At 44.1% G+C, this 21,443-nt stretch overlaps 1 protein-coding gene across 2 annotated transcripts in view; it reads right to left on the bottom strand.

The window, feature by feature from the left end:
* The window catches only part of FRMD4A (FERM domain containing 4A), a 616,540-nt gene extending 601,737 nt beyond the window's left edge, over nt 1–14,803 (bottom strand). The window contains exons 1-2 of one of the 2 annotated variants that reach the window (XM_043563478.1): nt 14,563–14,780; nt 13,985–14,096 (exon numbers count right to left, since the gene is read on the bottom strand). In XM_043563478.1, coding sequence (XP_043419413.1) covers nt 13,985–14,086 — 102 coding nt within the window. In that variant the 5' untranslated portion in view covers nt 14,087–14,096; nt 14,563–14,780. Of the gene's footprint in view, nt 1–13,984; nt 14,097–14,562 lie in introns of both variants that reach the window. The other variant, XM_043563480.1, reaches the window with a different exon arrangement.
* Between the last annotated feature and the right edge of the window lie 6,640 nt (nt 14,804–21,443).

Consider the following 21,443-nt stretch of genomic DNA (forward strand, 5'->3'; position numbering starts at 1 on the left):
TACATAATGACCTCCCTCATCTTCCCATTGTCCTGAGTGGGTTGAGTGCCCTCTTCTGTGCTCCAGTTGTAGATAATGTAGGTTGTCTGTGCAGCAACCACATTCCCTTCTTCCTTCCTTCTTATGTGGGGTAGTAAGAATTGACCCAATTTCAAGCTTCAGTGGTAGATGCAGATACATCAAGCCAAGCACGGTGATTCCATGCCTCTTGGCTAATGACTAGTTCAAGATCTCATGCTTAAGCCAGTAAGTGGTTGGCTTTCCTATGGAGATGACCTGAGTTGACCGATTCAAAAAGAAAGGAAGAAATCATGGTTCCTATTTTAAGGAAAGACTCTTCTCTCCCCCCCAAGCTTGAACAAGGAAGTTGCCAATGGCAGTGAACTTGTGACCACGTGAGGGAAGCCATCCTGAAGACATAGCCCACAGATAAGAACAGAGCCAAAAGACTTAAGGGGACTGAGGGTGAATGTGGGACCAGAGGCAGATCCTAGAATTGGCTCCCCCTCTGGACTCAGTATGAACTAAAGAATTTCCCTATCTTAAAGCCTGTTTGAGCAAGCATTTTACTTATTATGGGAGTCATTACAAACCACCCACCTCTGTCTCCCACTTGAACTGCTCATCCCTGCCTTTTTCTCTACTCCCATTGGTTCACCCCTACTTCAAGCCCACGTTACTGCTGGCCTGGCCGACCTCCGTATCTTCCTACCCGGTTTCCTCTCCTCAGGTCATCCTTTCTCTGCATCCATTCTCCGTATTACCTCTAGAGTGGTATTTCCACATCTCAACTCTGAACGTGTCATGTTTTGCTTCAAATCATCGATACCTATTAGTAAAATTTACTAATTTTACTCAAGTCAAGTCCAAACTCCTTATCATTTATTCAGAAAATTGTTTGTGTCTACCCCTAGCCAGGATTTTTGCCTCTTCTCCTCCATTCCCTTTTGCCTTCCCCATTCAAAAATGTTACATAGTTGTTGGAACATGCAGCTCTTCCATTTGCCTTTGTGTAGGCTCTTTCCAGGACCTGAGACTCCCCACCACCATCATCCACCTATCCACCTCTAATCCTTCAAAACTCACCTGAAACATCAGTGCCACGTGGTGGTTCTTGTTCTATGCTCTTCAACTCCATAGCACATTGATGATATCTTTGTCATAACATTTATCTCAGTACATTGGAATTGTTTTTCTAATGGCCTTTCCAATTACACTCTAAAGTTCTTGAGGTCAATGACCAGGTGGTATTTACACATATGCCCACAGATCCTCAGTGCTCACCATAATGTCTCTCTGATTGTACTCCTCCATTAATGATTTTTTTTTAAAAAGAAGAAGAGGGGAGAGGACGGAAGGGAAGCTTCAAATTTGTTCTGCCCTTGGTACTTCATGCCTTTGGAGTGTGTATTAAAAAGGCTGCCTTGTTCAGTAATCGTGGGGAATGGAGAGGAAACAAATAACACTTGATACAGGTAATGTTCATGTTCCCAATTCCAGCAGCATATGGCAGTAGTTGTAATGGCCTAACATAAAGCATTCCCAGACAATATTAATGACCAACTAGGTTAATGACCGAAGACTAAGCCTCGGGCCATGAACACATTCTCCTTGTCATTAATCCCTACAAAATGGCCTCAGCTATGTTCATTACAGCTCAATTATGTTCACACTCCTCATGAGGAAAGAAAGCACTTCAGTCCTAATACCAAGCTATGTCCCTCCTTTTGCTTTGGCACATGGGCAATAAAGATACAAAACAAATTATGAGTTCAAACACTAAGCATGGAAAAGAGGCAACACTACGGGAACTACTACTATGATTAGTCCCAATCATCAGTGGGGACTAAATCAGAGAACTTTGGAGGTCACAGAGAAGGCAGATGAAGATGTTCCTGATTCATACTTTCTCTGGGTATTCTTTGAAGGCATAACAGAGAAATGCTCAATGTGTGGTTCTCTCTAAATGCTTAGAGTTTGGATAAACATCTAAAAACTCAAAGGTAACTTTCTGCCAGGAGGAAAAAAAAATTTTTAACGGACTTCTGATACCAACGTAATATTCAATCAATAGTTATGGAATGCTTCCTCTGAGCAAAATTCCATTGCCAAGTTGTGAGTAATTAAGACCCTCAAAGACCACGAAATTAAATTGCATAGAATGAACACTCGTTGTGGTGGTTTTAAACATGTCACAAACCATGTTAACTCCCTTTCACCAAGAGGTGGAGTCTATATCCTCTCCCTTCCAATGCAGCCTCAGTGACGTGTTTGTAACCAAAAAAAAAAAAATGCAGCGGAAGTGAGTCCGTGTGACTTCCAAGGCTAGCTCACAAAACGTGATACGTTTCTGCCTTGTGAGCTCAGATACTCAATTTGAGGCCCTGAGCTACCACATAAACAGTCCAGCGACCTTGAAGCAGCCATGTTGTGAGGAAACTCAGGTCACGTGGAGTTTTCCTACAAAAATGCTGTGGTCAAAAAACCAGCTGCGGTCCAGCCGATGGCAACACCCAGTGCCAGACAAGTGAGTGGAGATGCCTCCGGGAGATTTCAGACTTTAGCTGTTGAGTCACCCCAGACTTTCACTCATCCCAGGTGAGGCTCCAGACATTATAGAGCAAAAATAAGCCATTACCACGGCCACCTGTTGGAACTCGTGACCCACAGAATTGGTGAGCATAACAGAATGGTTGTTTTAAGTCACAGAATGTGGAGCAGTTGCTACGTAGCAGTAAGTAGTGAGCAGAACACATACACACGCGATACGTCTAGTTGCATCATAGGGGTGGTGACAGTGGGCGTGTGCACAATCTCAGCTCACCTGTGCCCTACAGCAATCTGGGAGAAGCAGTCATCTAATGGAACTGCATTTAACCTGCATCTAGTACATTCTGAGGCTGCTTCGCTTGGGTGGCTCAGTCAGTTAAGCATCCAGGGACTCTTGATTTCAGCTCAGGTCATAATCTCGTGGTTTGTGAGTTCAAGCCCTGCATCGAGTTTTGTGCTGGCAGTGAGGGGCTTGCTTGGGATTCTCTGTCTGCCCCTCTGGTGCTAATACTTTCTCTCTTTCTCTCAAAATACACCAACTTAAAAAAGGTCTGAGGTTGCTTCAATTAGACCACGTGGTACATTTAATGTGAGGAAAATTAATGCCAAAGTCAAGGTAACATTGACCTGGTACATATGCGGCCTGTATCACAAGATAATATGAACTTTTTCTGATCATGGATTCTAAATCTCCCCCTCTCCAAGTGTGGCTTTCTGGTCTTTTCCCTCTATGATCTTTCTTCTGGATTCCTGTGCTTCTAGTCTCATTCCCAGATCTGCCTCTCTGAATCGAATCACTGACCTAAGTGCCTATGATATCCAACTGCCCATCGGCCATCTCTGCTGGGAAATCCCATTATTTCCTCCACACCTTCAACTGGGTGGTCCTAAGCTAAGTGCAGCCCTTTTCTTCTGCAAATGTATTTCTGGCTCTGAAGTTGTTCCTGGCACCACTCCCTGAAGCTCCAGATCCAACACTCTGTAGTCCTGGCTGACTGCTCCCTGTGAGTGGGTCCTACCATCCATCTATCCTATGGTCCTGATGATGCTGCCTTCAGAATGTCCCTTGAACTCATCCATGTTCCACTTTTCCCATAGCCACCACCATGCTGCCTCTTCACTCTCCACCAGAGTTCATGCATTTGATATTTTTAATGTTTATTCATTTTTGAGAGAGAGAGAGAGAGAGAGAGAGAGAGAGGGGGACAGAGGATCCAAAGCGGGCTCTGTGCTGAGAGCAGAGAGCCCAATGCAGGGCTCAAACTCACGAACTGTGAGATCATTACTTGAGCTGAAGTTGGACCCTTAACCAGCTGAGCCACCCAGGCGCCCCCAAGCATGTGATTCTAAATAGGTGTTCTCCCCCCTGTCTCCCCTACATACCACCACCAAATTAAACTTCCCATCCCTTACACCGGCTAAGTCAGTCCCCATGCGAGAACACAGACAGGCCCCTAAATGCCCGTGGCTCCAATACAGGTGCTCATGGGAGCATCTGCAATGTCTTACCTCATCTGGTCCCAACGTACTCCAAAAGCTTTCCTCCTCCTCCTCCACAAGGCAAATCCTCTCTTACCAATCCCTCCTCCCCACCCCTACCTCTGCCCTCATGGGATCTCTATCATCTACCACTGTGGTTCATAATCCTCTCCTCCTGAATCTCCCTGATCCCTTTTTTCTTTTCCCAGAAAGATACTCCGTCCCTTCTCTCCCTCATCAAAAATAAACACGCCCCAATCTCACCTCTAAGAATTTATCTGAAGCAAATGAAAACAGGATCTCTAAGAGGTATCTATATCCTCATGTTCATTGCTGCATTAGTCACAATAACCAAGACATTGGCTAACCACAACAACTTACCTAAGACATTGGCTAACCGAGGCGATCTAACTTTCCATGTATGGATGAATGGATAAAGCAGATGTGATACACACACACACACACACACACACACACACACACACACACACACACACACTGGGATATTATTCAGCCACAAGGAAGAAGGAATTTCTCCCATTTATGACAACTGGGATGAATCTTGAGAGCATTACCCTAAGTAAGTCAGAGAAAGACAAATACAGTATGTCATCACTTAAATGTGGAGTCTTAAAAGCTAAACCTACAGAAAATAGTACAATGTCAGTTATCAGGGGCTGGGGGTGGGGTCAATGGAGATTATTGGTAAAGGTACAAACTTATAGTTGGAAGATGAGTAAGTTCTGGAGATCTAATATACATCATGGTGACTATAGCTAATGACGCTGTATTATACACTTCAAAGTTGCTGAGACAGATTTTAGATTTTCTTAGCACGACAAAAAAAATGATAAGTATGTGCTTGATGGAAGTGTTAGCTAATGCTAAGTGGTAATCATAATGCAATATATCAGTGTAACAAATCAATATGCTGTACACCTTAAACTTACACAATGTATATGTCAATCGTATCTCAATAAAGGGGGAAAAACTGCATCCTTCAAAATGGCCTGATGTCCTCTTTCTCCACAGACCCTGTCATAACTAGATCTCTAGGTCGCCCTCCCCTACCCCTCCCAGACCACTTCTCTGAATTCCTTCCCACGCACTGTTGGTACTGTGGCCCATAAGGTGGGACCATTTCCTCTCACGAGGTTGTGAGGTGTTACCTCAACGTATTCTGTAATTGTATTTCTTTGTGATATAGAAGCTCTGGAACAAGACTCGTGTGTTTTCCTCACCTCAACTTCCTCCCCAAAGCCTGGTCCTGTGCTAAACTGCCAGAAGTGATGGATCAATACTTTAATTCACTGAATATATGGAGAACAGTGCAAGGTGTTGGGACCAGATAAATTCCTTCAGGTTCTATGGCTTTTACCTTGATTGGAATGTCTTGCCCACAACTTTCCACCTCTGCCTCCTTCTTGCCAATCACCTTTTAGCTTCCTCAGAAGGCTCCCCTGATCACCCACTCTAAAGCTATCACCCAACCACGGTTTCCCCACCATCATTTTCAATTTGCTCTAGAGCAATTATCACTCCCTGATATTTCTATGTATTTTCAATGCATTTATTTTTTTAACCTCTCCCTGGGTAAGCTCAAGGACAACAAAAACCTTGTCTGTCTTGTTCACTTCACCGTATCCCTCATGTTAAAATAGTGTCCAAAAGACAGTAGGCACTCAATAAATATTTGTTGGATGAATGGATAAGAAATACTCCATATTGTTGATGTACTCCTACTCTGTTAAGGAAAACAGATACAAAAGTCAAATATCATATGGCAGTGTTATCAATAAGTGAAATGATAGAAAATATAAATATAAATGAGGTACAAGAAAAAGTGAGGAAGGTAGAAAGAGCCATAGCCCAAGTAGTGGAAAGAGCACACTCACAGGTGCACAGGCTTGAGCCAGCATATTATTTACGGGGAGCAGGAAGAGCCCAACATGGCCAGGGCACCAATTCTCAGGGGTGGTGGCGGGAACAGTGGGAGTGAGATTGGACAGGGAGGCGGAGGTTGGAGCTTGAAGTAACTAATGTGGTTTGTTATAAAGCTTGACCACTTTGTAGTGCATATGGACATCAAGTTGTATTGTTGTATATCTGAAACTTCTATATTGTTATATACCAATTTTACCTCAATTAAAAAATAAAAAGCTTGAGCTTTATTCCAGGTATAATCAAGTATAACCAGAGGATTTTAGACCTTCATTTTAGAAGAAAATCCCAGATCTAATTACTAGAGAAATCAGAATCATTTTATAAATATCACTCCAGAAAATGTATGTACAGAAGATTAGACATAGTGAAAAGAGAGTAGAAACAGAGACCCAGGTGGGTGAGATTATAAACTTGACAGTCAGTGGGAGGGATAAGGGAGGAGGGGCCAGATCACAGAGAAATGAGGGAGCAGAGGCAAAAGAACCTGGAGATAACTGAACAAGGTAGATGAGGGAGGAGGAGGAGTCAACAATGAATTCTGGGGTGACAGGCAAAATGGTCCTACCACCAATGGAAGTAAGACACGTAGACCAGGAGGAAGGTCACCGTTCCTCTTTAGGGTGAAGTGAATTTGAGGCACCCATGGGACAAACAGGAGGGTCAATCTGATAAGCATCTGGATTGGCAGTCATGAGAAACTTGGGAGCAAGGGCTGAGCCAAAGCCATGACTAGAAGGTCATGAATGTACAGACAAGAGTTAAAAGCACGGGCATGCATGGCATTGCTTGGGGAGTGGGACTGGATCTACGGCTCAGGAAAGTGCTTCTCCAGGTCTGGAAAGTGCGACTAAAATTTCAATATCCAGGGTTATAAAAAGCACTCATTACTATAGGTCAATGTTACCTTGACACTGGAATTTAGTCTTCTAACTCTGTATGTACCCCATGGTTTCAGTCAATCACGTTTCCAGGACCTTTGATTATGGCCAGGCCAAAATACCATATGTTCCATGTGACTTCACATTTTGGCATAGAATTCAGTGAGATACTGCTACCTGCACCAGGAACATATGGTCTCCAAATGACTATTAAACTTTGCAAAGCAGCCACACAATTAATTTTTAGCAGAGATCCACTAATAGCCACCCAATCATGTATAGCAAGCCTGGATGGCATGCATTTTGCATTTGCCAGAGAGAACATATTGCAGCCCATATTTTAGTCATCTTCCCTTAGAGGGTAAGAAAATTTTGTTAGTTATTCAAGACAGGAATGCAAATTTAAATGTGCTCATGACAGGAGCAGTTCACCTGATCCTAGGTCCATCTGTTTTCCAAAACAACTGGCTGGTTGTCCAACGTGGTCCCTGATTTCAGAAACTGGAATGCAGACAGGCTTGGGCAACTTCTTTTAGATGGACTCTGGCTCATGCAGGAGTCCAGTGAGATGAGTTTGGGGGGATGGTAGTTCCATATCATTTTAATATAAAGAAACAACTGCTAATACTTATTGTGTATTTACTTTGATCCAGGAACAATGCTAAGTACTTTACCTGCATATCTCATTGAATTATCCCAAGTATTACATGGTAGCTACTATTATCCCATTTTACAGATGGTGAGACCTTTTCAAACAAGCATAAACTATTTAGACAATTGGGCTTTTCCACTTATATTCATTTTGAGGAAAAGTGAACCAATGATTTAGGGTTCACTGATGCTTTATCCACCCCCTCCTCGACCCCTGACTGGTTTTATAGGAGTCTTATAATGGTACACAAGTTGCAAAGACCACTGTAATGAGTATGTATTGTTTTTACCTTGGTAGTATCCCTTCCTCCTTCCTAGTAAAAGAGCTCTTCTCCTTCTGGAACCTGCCATTCTCACTCCATGTGATTCAGGTGAACTTATCAGTCAAGTGACCCAACTCCTTTCTCCCCACAGGTCTAGACACAGACGCCAACACGCTTGGTCAGAGAACCAGTGATCGGCCAGGGGCAAAACCTATTACCCAACAGGGCCTAATGGATGTTGAGAAATGACCTCATAAGGAAAGTCCCACTTATTTATCTGGGCCCACCAGCTCTGTGAACAAGTTATCCCGGAGCTGCTGAGAAAAAGAATCTGCTAGAGCCTAAAGTTAACACAGAGCAAAGACATAGAGAGATTAGAAAGACAGAGAGAAACAGAGAAACAGGGTCTGGACTCTGTCATCCAAAGTCCTCAGTCCAGCTTTTCCTGGAACCACTTCATTCCTTGGAACGAGTCAGTACGTTTCCCTTCTTTCTTAATGCTGGTGTGAGTGAACTCTGTCCCTTAAAACCAGAAAGACATAAAATGAAATAAAAAATACGGTCAGCAAAAACTTATCTGAGAGAGGCAGTAGGACTCATTGATTTTAAATTTCACCCTCTGAGAGAGAGAAATCTGTACACTAAACACTAACTACAAAAATTATTAGTATCAAGATTTCAAACATACCCATTAGGAAATTCCATTTTAGAAGGTGGATAATTGGGTTTAAGAAGGATTTTAGCTACTGACTTAGATATAATGTTACAGAAACATTTTCTAGGGATGTTTTGATAATCATCCTATTTTATTTTCATTTTTTAAATGCGTATTTATTTTTGACAGAGAGAGACAGAGTGAGCAGGGGAGGGTCAGAGAGAGGGAGACACAGAATCTGAGGCAGGCTCCAGGCTCTGAGCTGTCAGCACAAAGCCCGACACAGGGTTCAAACCCACAAACCGTGAGATCATGACCTGAGGTGACGTCAGATGCTTAACTGACTGAGCCACCCAGGCTCCCCCACAATCATCCTACTTTAAATAAACCAGAAAGATAAAGGACACTAAGAACACTACCCACTATAGACCTCAATATCTAGGACCCCTGCCCTGGGCCCCAAGCTTACGTGGCCCCACTCTGTGCACAGTGCTTCAGGTGGCTATGCTCTCTTACCACGTAATTATTATTCTTTAAATTTCTATAAAGGGGTCAAATTACCTTTTCAAATGTATTGGTTAATCGTTATGGAAACCATCACAATTAGCCAAGTCTTCTTGGGCAAGCTGTTTAGCGTCTCTGGTTCTTAGTTTTACCATATAATAGAAAGATACAGTACCTGTCCTGACAACAGGCACAAAAGCACTTTGAAAATTAAAAGGATTATTATTATTACTCAAGAGCAAGATTTCTTAGGACAGACTTTAATTTTATCCTATGCCTTTGCCTTTCGCAATCTGGAGAAAATCCACGGTCTTTTTTTTGTTTTTTAAGTTTACTTATTTATTTTGAGAGAGGGGGCACTAGCAGGGAAGGTGCAGAGAGAGAGAGGGAGAGTGAGAATCCCAGCAGGCTCCATGCTACCCACACAGAACCCAATGTGGCGCTCACTCTCACAAACCATGAGATCCTGACCTGAGCCGAAACCAAGAGTTTGACACTTCATCGACTGAGCCACCCAGGTGTCCCAGAAAATCCATGGTCATACCCCTAACCTGCCTTTCTGGCCACCGAAGCCTTTGTCACCTCTAGGAACTCTGTCCAAACCAGTCTACTTTCTATCTCCCAACAGCCTGGACTCTACCCTAACTCATTCAGTCTTCTCACCTCAGATTTACCCTCCTCTATTCTTCAACATGTTACTTAAACTTAAACCAGTTTTCCCATTCTAATAGTCAGTGGTACATCTTTTCAGTTAATTTTTAAGTTCACTAAAGCCACGGACTGCTTGTATTCTCCCTGTACAGAGTAGGTACTCAGCAAACATTGGTTGGTTAACTAAAAAAGAAAATTTCCAAAGGAGGAAACTATCTGAGGAAAGACGAATCCATAATAAAATGAAATGAACTAGAGAGATGAAGTTTTACAAGAGCAGGTTATCAGCTGGAATCTATTCAAACAGACAAGAGAGCTAGTCTATTCAAGAAAATCCCAGAAATCTGAAATCAAATTTTTAGAAATACAAAGACTCTTCAAGATAATCTAATTCACATCTTTCATTCACTGAGAATAGTCATCCACTAATTTCTCTGACTTACGAATTGAAGTTTTTGCATATTTAATTTTCCTATCACAAAAACCTGACTTTTGGCAATTTTCTTACAAACAATGTGCAAGAGAATGGAACCTCAAAAACGTGGAAAATCTCTTATGGATATAAAAATATTTTTTTGTGCTAGAGTCAAAGCAGATGTCTTGAGCCAGATGTATGGTAGCACCTTTTATTTTAAATTGCAATATGGAAAAGAATGCAGATAAACAAGACGATAGAACTACTCACCTTAAAATGTGAAAAACGCAGAATAGCTCAGATACGAGGCGCCCTTGATGGGCTAAATCCAAAGTGTTAGAAGATCCTGGTGGTGAAGTTCTCGACCTTTGACATGACATCAAAGTCAGCCCTGGCTTGAGAGTCAGAGGACCCTGATCGTGAGACTTTGCCCTATCACTTTCAGTCGTGGGACCCTTGACAGTTTCTCAAATTCTGATTACCAAATAAGTTTGTCTTAAAACTAGGATTATTGAAGGGATTAAGTGAGATAATACAGGTGAAGATGCTTTGCAGAAAATCGTAATTTGCACTATAGCCTAGCTAGCTAACTTACATTAAAATATTTTAATCTGAGCTTTCAGAATCTAAGAGCCAAAATATCCTAATACCACCTCTGTAGCCCCATGGCTATCCATCTCTACCCTGTCATTAGAGAAATGATCAACAAATCTTTGGCCCTAGCACATTCCAGCCTTTAAAGGGTTCCCCAAACTCATGTGATTTCAGCAAATGACACATAGCCAAGAGCTTCCTGCTCTATAATTAGTGACATCCTGCTGGAGGCTCCCAACAGTGTCTTTTCTTGCTTCCCAAAATTTCTGCAAAAATGAAGGAGGTGGGCTTTTCAATGGCATGTGGTCTTCACCACCAGTATCTGTCCTCTGAGTCCACCCTTCGTTGTTTGAAGACCTCCGTGTGGCATAGATAATCATCACCACCCACCCCATACTAACTCTTCATTGAAAGAATCAGTGAAATGCACTCACCTCAAGGCAGTCGGCACATGCTTACAACCCAGGACCCCTTCCAGAGGCTCTAAACCCAGCACCAGCTTGGAAAAGTCACCTTTGGTACTTTTCAAAGGTCACCTGCTCTAGTCCGGCAGAATAATTCAGGCTCCCATGGGGGGTAGGTCTCCAGACAACAGAGTGTGAACAAATGCATATGATCACCCCTTCCAGTAAATAACACAAAACACTTCTTCTGGCATAAAAGCCATATGGTTGGGAACAAATTCTACCATCTAAAAGCAGCACTGCCCATATCCTAGGGTACAACTAAGACATAATGCTGAATAAAGCGTTACAGTTGCCTGTCAAGGACCTCTATTCTAGACGCTATTCCTAGAGGTCTTATGTTATGTTTAACAGAGCTTAAAGGAACCCTACAGAGGACCATGACCCCCTCAGAAAGCAAATGACGCAACTAAGGCACAGAAAAAGGAAGCGACATATCCAGGACCGCCCAGGGAGTGGCACAGCTGGGAACAGAACGTAGGGCTCTCCAATTCCAGATCTGGTGCCACTTTGCAGAACCAAATAAATGTATTCTGCCCTGAATCATGTCGAGTCTACACAGAGTATAACCTCTGACTGTGTCCTTATCCAAAACCAAGGGGTGTGGCCAGTCGCTCCCCCCCCCCCCCCCCCGCCCCCGGTTCCCTGCAGCCCAATGACTCGATACCACGAAATTGCAGAACTCCCACCAAGCCATCTGATATTGACCTCCCCCTAAACGGTGTGCTTATGAGCTCTGGCCTTTATACTATGCTACCCTTCTTAGTTAGCAGAGGCACTCCATAAATACTGAGAACTGATTGGCTGCTTGAGTAGCTAACAAATAACAATGTTTACAGCTTCCTTCCAGAACTCACGGCCAAAGCAACTCTGCTAAATGGCCTCCTTTCCTCCTCTCTTCCTCAGTGACTTGCTTATATACATTTTGAGACTCATCCTGCAATAGTTGGGAAGCAATTATGTTGAGGTTTCTTCTTAACAATGAAAAAAGGAACAAAGTCCATAGGGGAAAATTCCCCCTGAACCGGTTGTGAACAGGAAAACACACCCTGACTATGGTTACACATGGTGCTCCAAGGTTCTCTAATCTAACGGCCCATTGTAACAAGCCACTTCCCCCCGCTTCTGAGGGAGACACACATGCAATCCTTTAATCCGGGCAGGAGGTGAGTGCTAGGGAGAGATCTGAGGGCAGAGGCCGCTGACACAGAGGATAAAGTCTGAGCCACGGAGACCTCCCGGACAGCAACCGTAATATTTGGGAGCACCAGGAACAGAACCTCAGTGCGTATGTCTCAGAAGCAGCTGGACCAGCATGTCGAGGGGATTTTTCCTTAGGGCTCCCAGGAAAACAGGCGCATGCCCGAATGCTCGGAAGCATGGAGAAGAAATCAGGACAGAAATGTGGAGGCAAACAGGCCCGGCTCTCCCTACAGCTGATTTTTAAGAACACATTTCTTCCCTATTTTAACATAATGCAAGATTTATTTCTGTCAAGCAATACTATATTATACGCACACGCCTACCTGAACGGGAGCCTATGTGCCCTTATATTTTTGCACATGACTCAGACTCCGGTTTCCCAGAGTCTCTTGGTCCTCAGAGACACTGCCACTGTATCACCTGTCAGTCAGAAATCCTCAGATCCTAACCATCCACGTATGTGACCATTGGATATATCAATGGTCAGTATCATTGGATACAGTATCATTGGACAATACAAGTATAAGGAAGGGAGAGGAGACCGGGGTAAATTTCTCCAGAAAACAACTTTAATGCTTTTGACTACTTCTCTTGCAATGGAATTGGAAGTCAGCAGAAGATCCCAGGCGTTTCAAATGGCTCTGGGGCCGAAACGACATTTGAGGTGAAAAAGAACCATGATCTCCGTCCCTCTTAACTTGACCCAGCTCATTGCTCAAGAGGCAGGCTCCCCACTGGCTCCTCTTCCAAGTGCTCTTAACAAACTCATCAGGCCTCACAAAGCTGTATTTCCCCCTCTCAGTCAGAAAACACAGATCAATATACTCAGCAGAAGCACTTATGCTTTGTCCGTAAAAATCTCCTGTGTAACTATTAGAAACATTCACACGCGGAGCCTGAGGCCGGCTATTTCCGTCAGCATTACCCTGGCATGTGAGCTAGTCAGCGAGGAGAAGGGGGGCAACGTGACAGCGAAAGCAAACTTGAATCTAGAGCCTAGCCCCAAGTCAATCAGGTTAAAAAAAGGTGATGCCACTGTCCCTGTATTGCTTAGACAGGCTAAGAGCGGAGGCCTTCTTAACATGATGGAAATCACAGAGAGGCTTAAAGGAGGTCAGTGGTCTACACGCGGGCAAGGGCCTGGACAAGGCCTGCCAGAGTCTCCCCTGCAGTCACAGTTGGGAGGTGGCTCTGCAGTCCCAGTGTTAAAAAGGCCACAGACAACCTCCTTGGCCACTTCCCGGGGGAAATCGGAGTAAACACGTGGGCACCTAGAAAGAAGATCCTATTCAATTGTTCCGTGGGCAAAAAAATTCCACAGTTGCTATGAGATGACAGAAAAACAAATCAACAAACAGGATCACCTCAACTTAGATGCAAAAGGCAGCGGGGGAGGGGAGGGGAGGGGAGGGAGGGGGAAGGATGCTGAGGAGCCAGGGGGAGGCGTCGGTGGGAATCTATTTCCAGGGGCTCTTAGCACCTGTTTGCAAGCATCTCTCTCAAAATAGCATTAAGCAACAAGTTTCTAAAATGGCAAATCTAGGGCTTCTCTTCCCTGAGAGTGCTTTGTCATGGCTGATGCTCTCACCCAAGAAATCATTTGCAACAAGCCTGCGGGATAAAGCGGAGCGATTTTTAGCATGTCTGCAGCACTGCAGCGGCAGCCCACGGTGCGGGAGGGTAAGGCTGGAGCTGGGCGCTGCCCGGGCCCCACCTCCTCCCGGAGCACTCACCATCAGCAGGCTGAGAGCAGAGTCGGGCACCAGCTGCACAGCCATGGTCTCCGATTCCCATGCACAGTCAGTTTGCCTGGGCCCTGGGTGACTGCGAAGCATCCACAAATACCTACAGCAAACCAGCCAGAAATCCAGACTCAGGGTGCAAAAGGCTCAGAATGAAGACAGGCCACATTTCATATGGGGCGGAGGGCGGGGGGGTGGTCAGGCGGATATTGGGAAGAAAGGGTGGGAACAGTGCTTAAGGATTTAAAAAAAAAAAAAAAAACAAGAACGAAAATAGGAAGCTGCAGGTTATTTAAAGGTGAGCCCTCCCTAGCTTCACCAAGCTGCATGAGCACAGAAACCACATCAAACACAAATATGAAAGCTGGGAACACAGCATTTTTAACTGATACCTTAGCCGAGGCAGCAGCAACTCTTAACTCATAATTAAAATAAAACATATTCCCTATTGCAGATAAATCAACCAACCGGATCACCACCACTACCACCAGCCCCCCCCCCCCCCAAACTCCCACCCCACAATCTCTCAGCAATTCTGCTGCATAAACATGCTGAATGTCACTACCTACCGCTGGCAATCTGGTCAGTATCTTCTCTTCCTGCAGAAAGGTGTGTCCCTTTTGCAAAAATCAAGTATCTGGGAGTGAGAGAGCCGAGCCTGACCAAAAGCACCAGTTACTGGAGATCAGCAAATGCCCTCATCACCACCGAGTAATAAGTCAGTTATGCAATGACCCCTCCACCATCCTTAAATCTAGTTTCCCTCTCCAAGTGGACTGGCCAGCTTAGTTCCCCGTGGGGCTAACATACTTACAAGGAACATGTAATTACACTGCCTGTTCTGTTAGCGTTCTGATCTCCCAGGCTGTACCACATGTACGAAGCAGACAGGCACCCTCTACCTCTCTCCCTCCCTTCCTCCCGCCCTTCCTCCCTCCCTTCCTTTCCCTCCCATCTCTCCACCAGGCTGCCTGTTAGGAATTTTGAAGGAGCCTCTCTAGCTCACAGAGGTACAGGAGGCTCATTTGTAGTAAGAGACACTGCTTAAGACAATAAGGCAAATTAGCCTTGAAAATCATATCATGCAGCATTTTCCTTGGAAGATGTCAATGGCAAAAAAAAAAAAAAAAAAAAAAAAAGGAAGCCTGCCCAGTCTTGTTATATAATGAGAGACTGAAAAGGCTTCTCAGAGTCAAAGATTTGAGAAAATTAAAACACTTTTTTTTATGAGCAACGTCAAGCTTCTATGTCTTATGGAGTCTAATTATTCATCTACAAATGGCAATTACTAATACTTCTAGTAACAGTTTTCACGTTCTCTTTCAATTTCTTCCTTCACTTACCTGCTGTAACGACTCCAAAAATTCCTTGCAATTAACTGGACGCTGTGAAATGTAAGAGAAACCAACTTTGTAAATAAGAAACCAGGGGGAGGAAATTCATCACCTTTACGTGTTCCTATGGACAACTGTATCTGTGGTCCCTATATCGTTCATATTTTAAAAGCATTTATTTCATTATCACAAAATGCTCAACAATATTCATTGAATGAATTAGAAGATCCCTCTCTAATTGTTTATCCTGTGGCCCAATGCAGTTAAAGCTTTATTCCATGGTGTCTGAATGGATTCTAATGCCCTTGACCTCAGGAACCTCTGAGAATCTTTGTACTGTCAGGTGCTTGGAGATTCACAGCATGACCGGAGTCATGTGAACGTGACCTTGCACTGAGCTGTGGGAATATTCTAGAGTTGCTGGTGGGTTTCACAAAAGAATTTTTGATTATTACAATAATTCATTATTTGATTACAATAATTTAAAGAACATATCTATAGCATTCCCTTAACCTTGCAGGTATGTTTCTAAATGTATTCAAATGATAACTGCTGAGTGCCTACTGTATACAGTACTCTATGAAAAGTTTTGTAGAAGATGCAAAGCTAAATCATGGCCCCTGCCCTGAAGGAGCTTTTTACCTGACAGATACAATGATATCAAACAATCATCTATGATACATGACAATATGTGATAAATGCTGGAAAGTGACTTAAAAACAATTAGTTTGGGGGGGGGCACCTGGATGGCTCAGTCGGTGAGCATCTGACTTCAGCTCAGGTCATGATCTCACAGTTCATGAGTTCGAGCCTTACATCTGGCTCACTGCTGACAGTGCAGAGCCCGCTTCAGATCCTCTCTCTCTCTCTCTCTCTCTCTCTCTCTCTCTCTCTCTCTCTGCTCCTCCCCCATTTCTTTCCAAAAAGAAATAAAACATTTAAAAAATAATTTTAAAAATAGTTTGGGCCGCACAGAGTAGGGAGAGTTTACTTTTGGCTTCAAGAACATGGCAGTTTTTAAGCTGGAACTTGAGGAATAAGCAGGATGTCTTTCTTATGACCTGTGTTTTATAATCCTACACGGACCATGAGCTTGTAAAACACAGAAAGCACAGGGAGAAATTAATACTGTGCTACTGCAGCTGGTGGGTGTGGTGGGGAGGGGAAGGTGTGCCCATCGAGGGCCCAGCAGGAGCCTTTGCAGGCCCAGCAGGAGCCTTTGCAGGCCCAGGGGTACAGGACTCGCTCGGGTTACACAGGCAGGCCTGGGAGACTTGACCTCAACTGCTGGTGCCAGGCGTCAGCATAACTGCCTTTCTTTCTCCCTACTTTGCTTGGAAAACCTCATGCTGGAAAGAATACAATCCCGCCACGTGCAGCAACGTGGATGGAACTGGAAGGTATTATGCTAAGTGAAATAAGTCAGTCAGAGAAGGACAGATATCCTATGTTTTCGCTCATGCGGATCTTGAGAAACTGAACAGAAGACCCTGGGGGAGGGGAAGGGGGAAAAACAGTTACAAACAGAGAGCGGGGGAGGCAAACCACAAGAGACTCCTGAATAGAGAGACCAAACTCACGGTGGATGGGGGGGTGGGGAAGTGGGCGATGCGCAGGGAGGCGGGCACTTGTTGGGATGAGCACTGGGTGTTGTAGGGAAGCCATTTTGACAATAAATTACATTTAAAAAGAAAAAAACCAAAAAACGTCATGCTGAACCTTTGCCCAGCTTCTTTAGGAAAAAAGAGTCTGCGGCCGACCTCGGGAAGACATGACTGGGAGGCGCTCCATCAGGGCGGCGAGACAGAAGGAGCTGGGAAGGCAGGGCCCGGAGGGGCGAGCAGAGGTACGGTGCTGAGCTGCGCAGTCAGGGGGAAAGGCTTCGGACCGGCACGGAGCTGCATGCCTTGGCACAGTCCGTCAGGGGGAGAGGGCCTCGCTAGCCTGTTCCTGTCTCCGTCTTGTTGGTCAGATTGACCCCGTCGGGCATGAAGTCCCTTGCGCTCAGAGAAACGCCTGCCACTACGTGGAAGCGCGGGAAGTTCAGAAAGGCCTGGCGTCCGGACCAGAAATGGAAGGAGGCGCCACGGACCCGGTGGGTCAGTCAGACAGGGCGCTGGCACGGGAGCTTCTGAGGCTCCATCCTCGGCGGCTGTTCTAGAGACTGTCCCAAAGCCAGCCCACACCCTGGAGAGGTCTGCAGGGGCGGGCAGCGCTAGGAGCGGAAAAGTCAGCGGCGGCCGTAGGCCCCACCCAGCAAATAGCTAAACCCGGGGGAGGAGTGGGGGGGGCAGGAGAATCTGGGGGGTGGATGGACTGAGTGTGGCCAAAGTGTGTAGGCTTACACACTTCCCAATGTCTGAAGTTATACCCTCCATGAAATATTCCCTGGCTTTTCCACTTGAGTATTCTATTTGCTTTGTTTGGACAACTTCTAAGTTGCTGCTTTTTTTTTTTTTTTTTTTTTAAATAACAGCTATTCACTTTGCTCTATTGTCCCCGTCCTAGAGAGTGAGAAACCCGACATCAGACCTACTGTCAGCTGCCTCTGTGCACCCGTGCGGCTCTGAGCACGGAGCTCAGACAGCGGTGGGTACTCAGTCCTATCAAGGGGCGCTCAGATGTGAAGGACACAGAGCAAGGGGGCCAGGACAGCGTCCCGGGGCTGGGGGCGGGCCCCTAGAACACAGGGAGCTGGTGAGAAGTAAGCGTCTGACAGAGAACGAGGGAGCCCCAGGATTCCAGGGACGAGGGTGGCTCCACAGAGATGCCTGGAGCCTTTAGTAGAGTTAGAGACAAGGAAGTCCAAGGGCAAAGGATCACGGAGCAGCATGTGAGGAAAAGGAGTTAATTAGCATGAAATAGACTCGTACCTTAATTTAAAAAAAAAAGTGAGATAGGAGTTCCCTAGGTCTTTCCAAAACCTTGTTCAAAAGCAATCCAGATCATAGAAGGAGGCATGCAGGCAGCAAGCAGTCCTTCCCTCCAAGGAAGAAAGTTCCATCCTTGACTGGTGTTACCTCTCAAGACAAGTAACCCCTTTCTGTGTAGTTGCTCATCCAAGGGGCAGTGCAATGTCACAGCTATCAAAAGCCATTACCTGAATGAATGAGTGAATGAATGAATGAAAATTAAACTTCCTCTCTATTTACTATGAAGCTGTTGTGAAGACACGATCACCGGATGACTCAAAATTTCCACCAGAACTCAGTACAAGAAAAGTGTCTGTGCCTCCTGAGGTGGCCTGTGTGATGGCTGGCGTTATCCTCGGGCTCCCTGCTGAGGCATCTGACTCTTAGGAACTAGAATGTCTACTGTGTCATTGAGTTACTCTGTGCCCCGAGCAAATACCATGAGGGTGAGGTAAAAATCAAACTCGCCTTCTGTTCAGTTGCACACAGTAGGCATTCTGTAACTGTTATTCCCTAGAAGTCTCTTTTTCATTCTGATAATGAAAATAACAGAACTAATCACAGTTGTCACATTTGGCTGCCAGAATACCCACAGCACATTATCATAGTTGGCATTATTACTTCCTTGGTTTTTCTCAACCTTGTTTTCCCTTCTAATTCATAATGTATTAGTCTTATTTAGTAGGCCTTTTTGTCAGTAAGCCATCTGAAATTCTTTTTTGGAAAGAGGTAGAACATAAATCATTCTTTAATGCATAAACTGCTCTCAAATAAATTTGGCACACTGTGAAATATTTCGCAGCTACTAAAATGGCAATTAGGAAAACCATTTAGGAAATATGGAAACTTTCTGAGCTACAATGTTTGACCATAAAATGATACATATACTTTAATGGCAACCATGTAAATATTTGTATTTAAGAGAACAGGAAGGAACTTTTGCTTTCCGCCAAGATGGAGTAACTGGGTAAAGTTTACCCTGAAAAAAACAACAACAACAAAAAAACGGGCAAAATATCTGAACCAATACTTTTCAAGACACAGGACACAGGACAACAAAGGACAAAGATAAGACTTACAATAATCCCAGGTTATTGAATTCAGAGTGTTTCCAGGCCACAGAACAGAGAAGGAAACCCAGGTAGAATCAAGCAGATTCCCAGAGGTGCCTGGGTGGCTCAGCAAGTTAAGTGTCTGACTCTTGGTTTTACTTTAGGTCAGGAACTTGCAGGTTGTAGGTTCGAGCCCCACATCAGGCTCTGCACTGACGGCTTGGAATCTGCTAGGGATTTTCTCTCTCTCTGCCCCTCCCCTGCTCGCTCGCTCTTTCTCTCTCTGAAAATAATTCGTTAATTAATTTAAAAGCATTTTTAAAAGTGTATTCTCTAAATTAAGAAGAACTGAGAGTCAGGGGAAGACAAAGATGGATAGAATTCACAGGGCAGAACACCAGAGAGGACAGTGGTACAGAGAGAGAGAGAGAGAGAGAGAGAGAGAGAGAGAGAGAGAGAGTATCAGAGCTCTGTAAAAAGGTCCCCTCTGAGCATTTTGTTGGGTCTAATCACCATATGCACAGGAGGAAACTGTCCAAAGTTGGGGAAAGAACCATCTAAAATAATTAGAAAGGTTGGTGATTGGGGCTCACACAAGGCTAGAAACAGCACCTGTTCACACCAGCCAGACAGGAAAGCCTCACAGATTCACGGTGCATTAGATGGGATGCTCAGAATGTTCTTGCCTTGGGAGTGAGAAATAATTAGCCCTCGATTGATCACTCCCGTAAGTCTGCCTAACAAATTTGAAAATCAAGACCCGAAAGGATGAAACTGTTTCCAAGTAACTTAACTGTGTTCCAAAACAATGTTAAAAAACATTTATCAAAACAAAAATGCAAAAAGGTAAAATTTACAATGTCTGGCACCTAAAAAATATTGGGTATGGAAAGAAGTAGGAAAATATGACCACTCAGTAGAAGACAAGTCACTCAGGGCGCCTGGGTGGCTCAGTCATTTGAGTGTCCGACTCGATCTCAGCTCAGGTCTTGATCTCAAGGTCATGAGTTCAAGCCCTGTGTTGTGCTCCATGACAAGAAGAAGAAGACGGTGACAAAACAATCAAAATCATCCAGGACTAACACAGATTTTAGAGTCAGGAGAAAAAAAACACATTAAAACAGTTATTATAGGGGCACCTGGGTGGCTCAGTTGGTTAAGTGTCCAACTGTTAATTTCAGCTCAGGTCATGACCTTGTGGTTCATGAATCCTGAGCTAGAAGTACAGAGCCTCCTTGGGATTCTCTCTCTCCCTGTCCCTACCCCTCCCCTGCTCATGCTCTCTCTCAAAATAAATAAATAAAACTTTTTAAAAAAATTAAAAGTTATTATAATTTTATACATTATTCAAAAAGTCAGGTAGAGATAGGAAAGATATAAAAAGGAACCGATCTGAGCTTCCAGAGATTTAAAAATGACAATATTGAAAGGAAAAAGAAAAGCCACATTTGTTGGAATTAATGGAGGTTAGACATTATAGGAGAAAAACTTAGTGAATTTGAAAACATAAAAACGATTCCAAATGAACGCAGCTTAAAAATGTTTTATAAACAAAAACCAGAAACAAAACCACCTGTGAGCAGTGGAACAAGTTCAAGCAGCCGAATGTCCATGTAACTTGTACCCCTGAAGAAAGAGACACAAATATATGGGAAGAATTAAAGACCAAAATTCCCTCAAATAATATAGTGAACAAATTCTAAGCATGAAGAAAGCTATACCAAGGGACATCAAATACAAATTGCTCAGTATCAGTGATAAAGAGTAATTCGAAAACAATCAGAGGCAGACAGATGTATCTATCATACACAGAGGGACAAAGATAAGGATGACAACAGATTTCTGGCTGGGATGAATGAAAGCCAGAAGACAGTGGAGCGACATCCTTTAAAAAACTTAAAGGATGGGGCGTCTGGTTGGTTCAGTCGGTTAAGCGTCTGACTTCAGCTCAGGTCATGATCTTGCAGTTCATGAGTTCGAGCCCTGTGTTGGGACCTGTGCTGACACCTTGGAGCCTGGAGCCTACTTCAGATTCTGTGTCTCCCTCTCTCTCTGCCCCTCTCCCATGTGCACACTATCTCTTTCTCTCTCAAAAATAAATAAACATTAAAAAAATTTTTTTAATCAAAATTTTAAAGGAAAAACTATCATC

The sequence above is a fragment of the Prionailurus bengalensis genome, chromosome B4 (genome assembly GCF_016509475.1).
Source record: "Prionailurus bengalensis isolate Pbe53 chromosome B4, Fcat_Pben_1.1_paternal_pri, whole genome shotgun sequence".
Classification (NCBI taxonomy): Eukaryota; Metazoa; Chordata; class Mammalia; order Carnivora; family Felidae; genus Prionailurus; species Prionailurus bengalensis.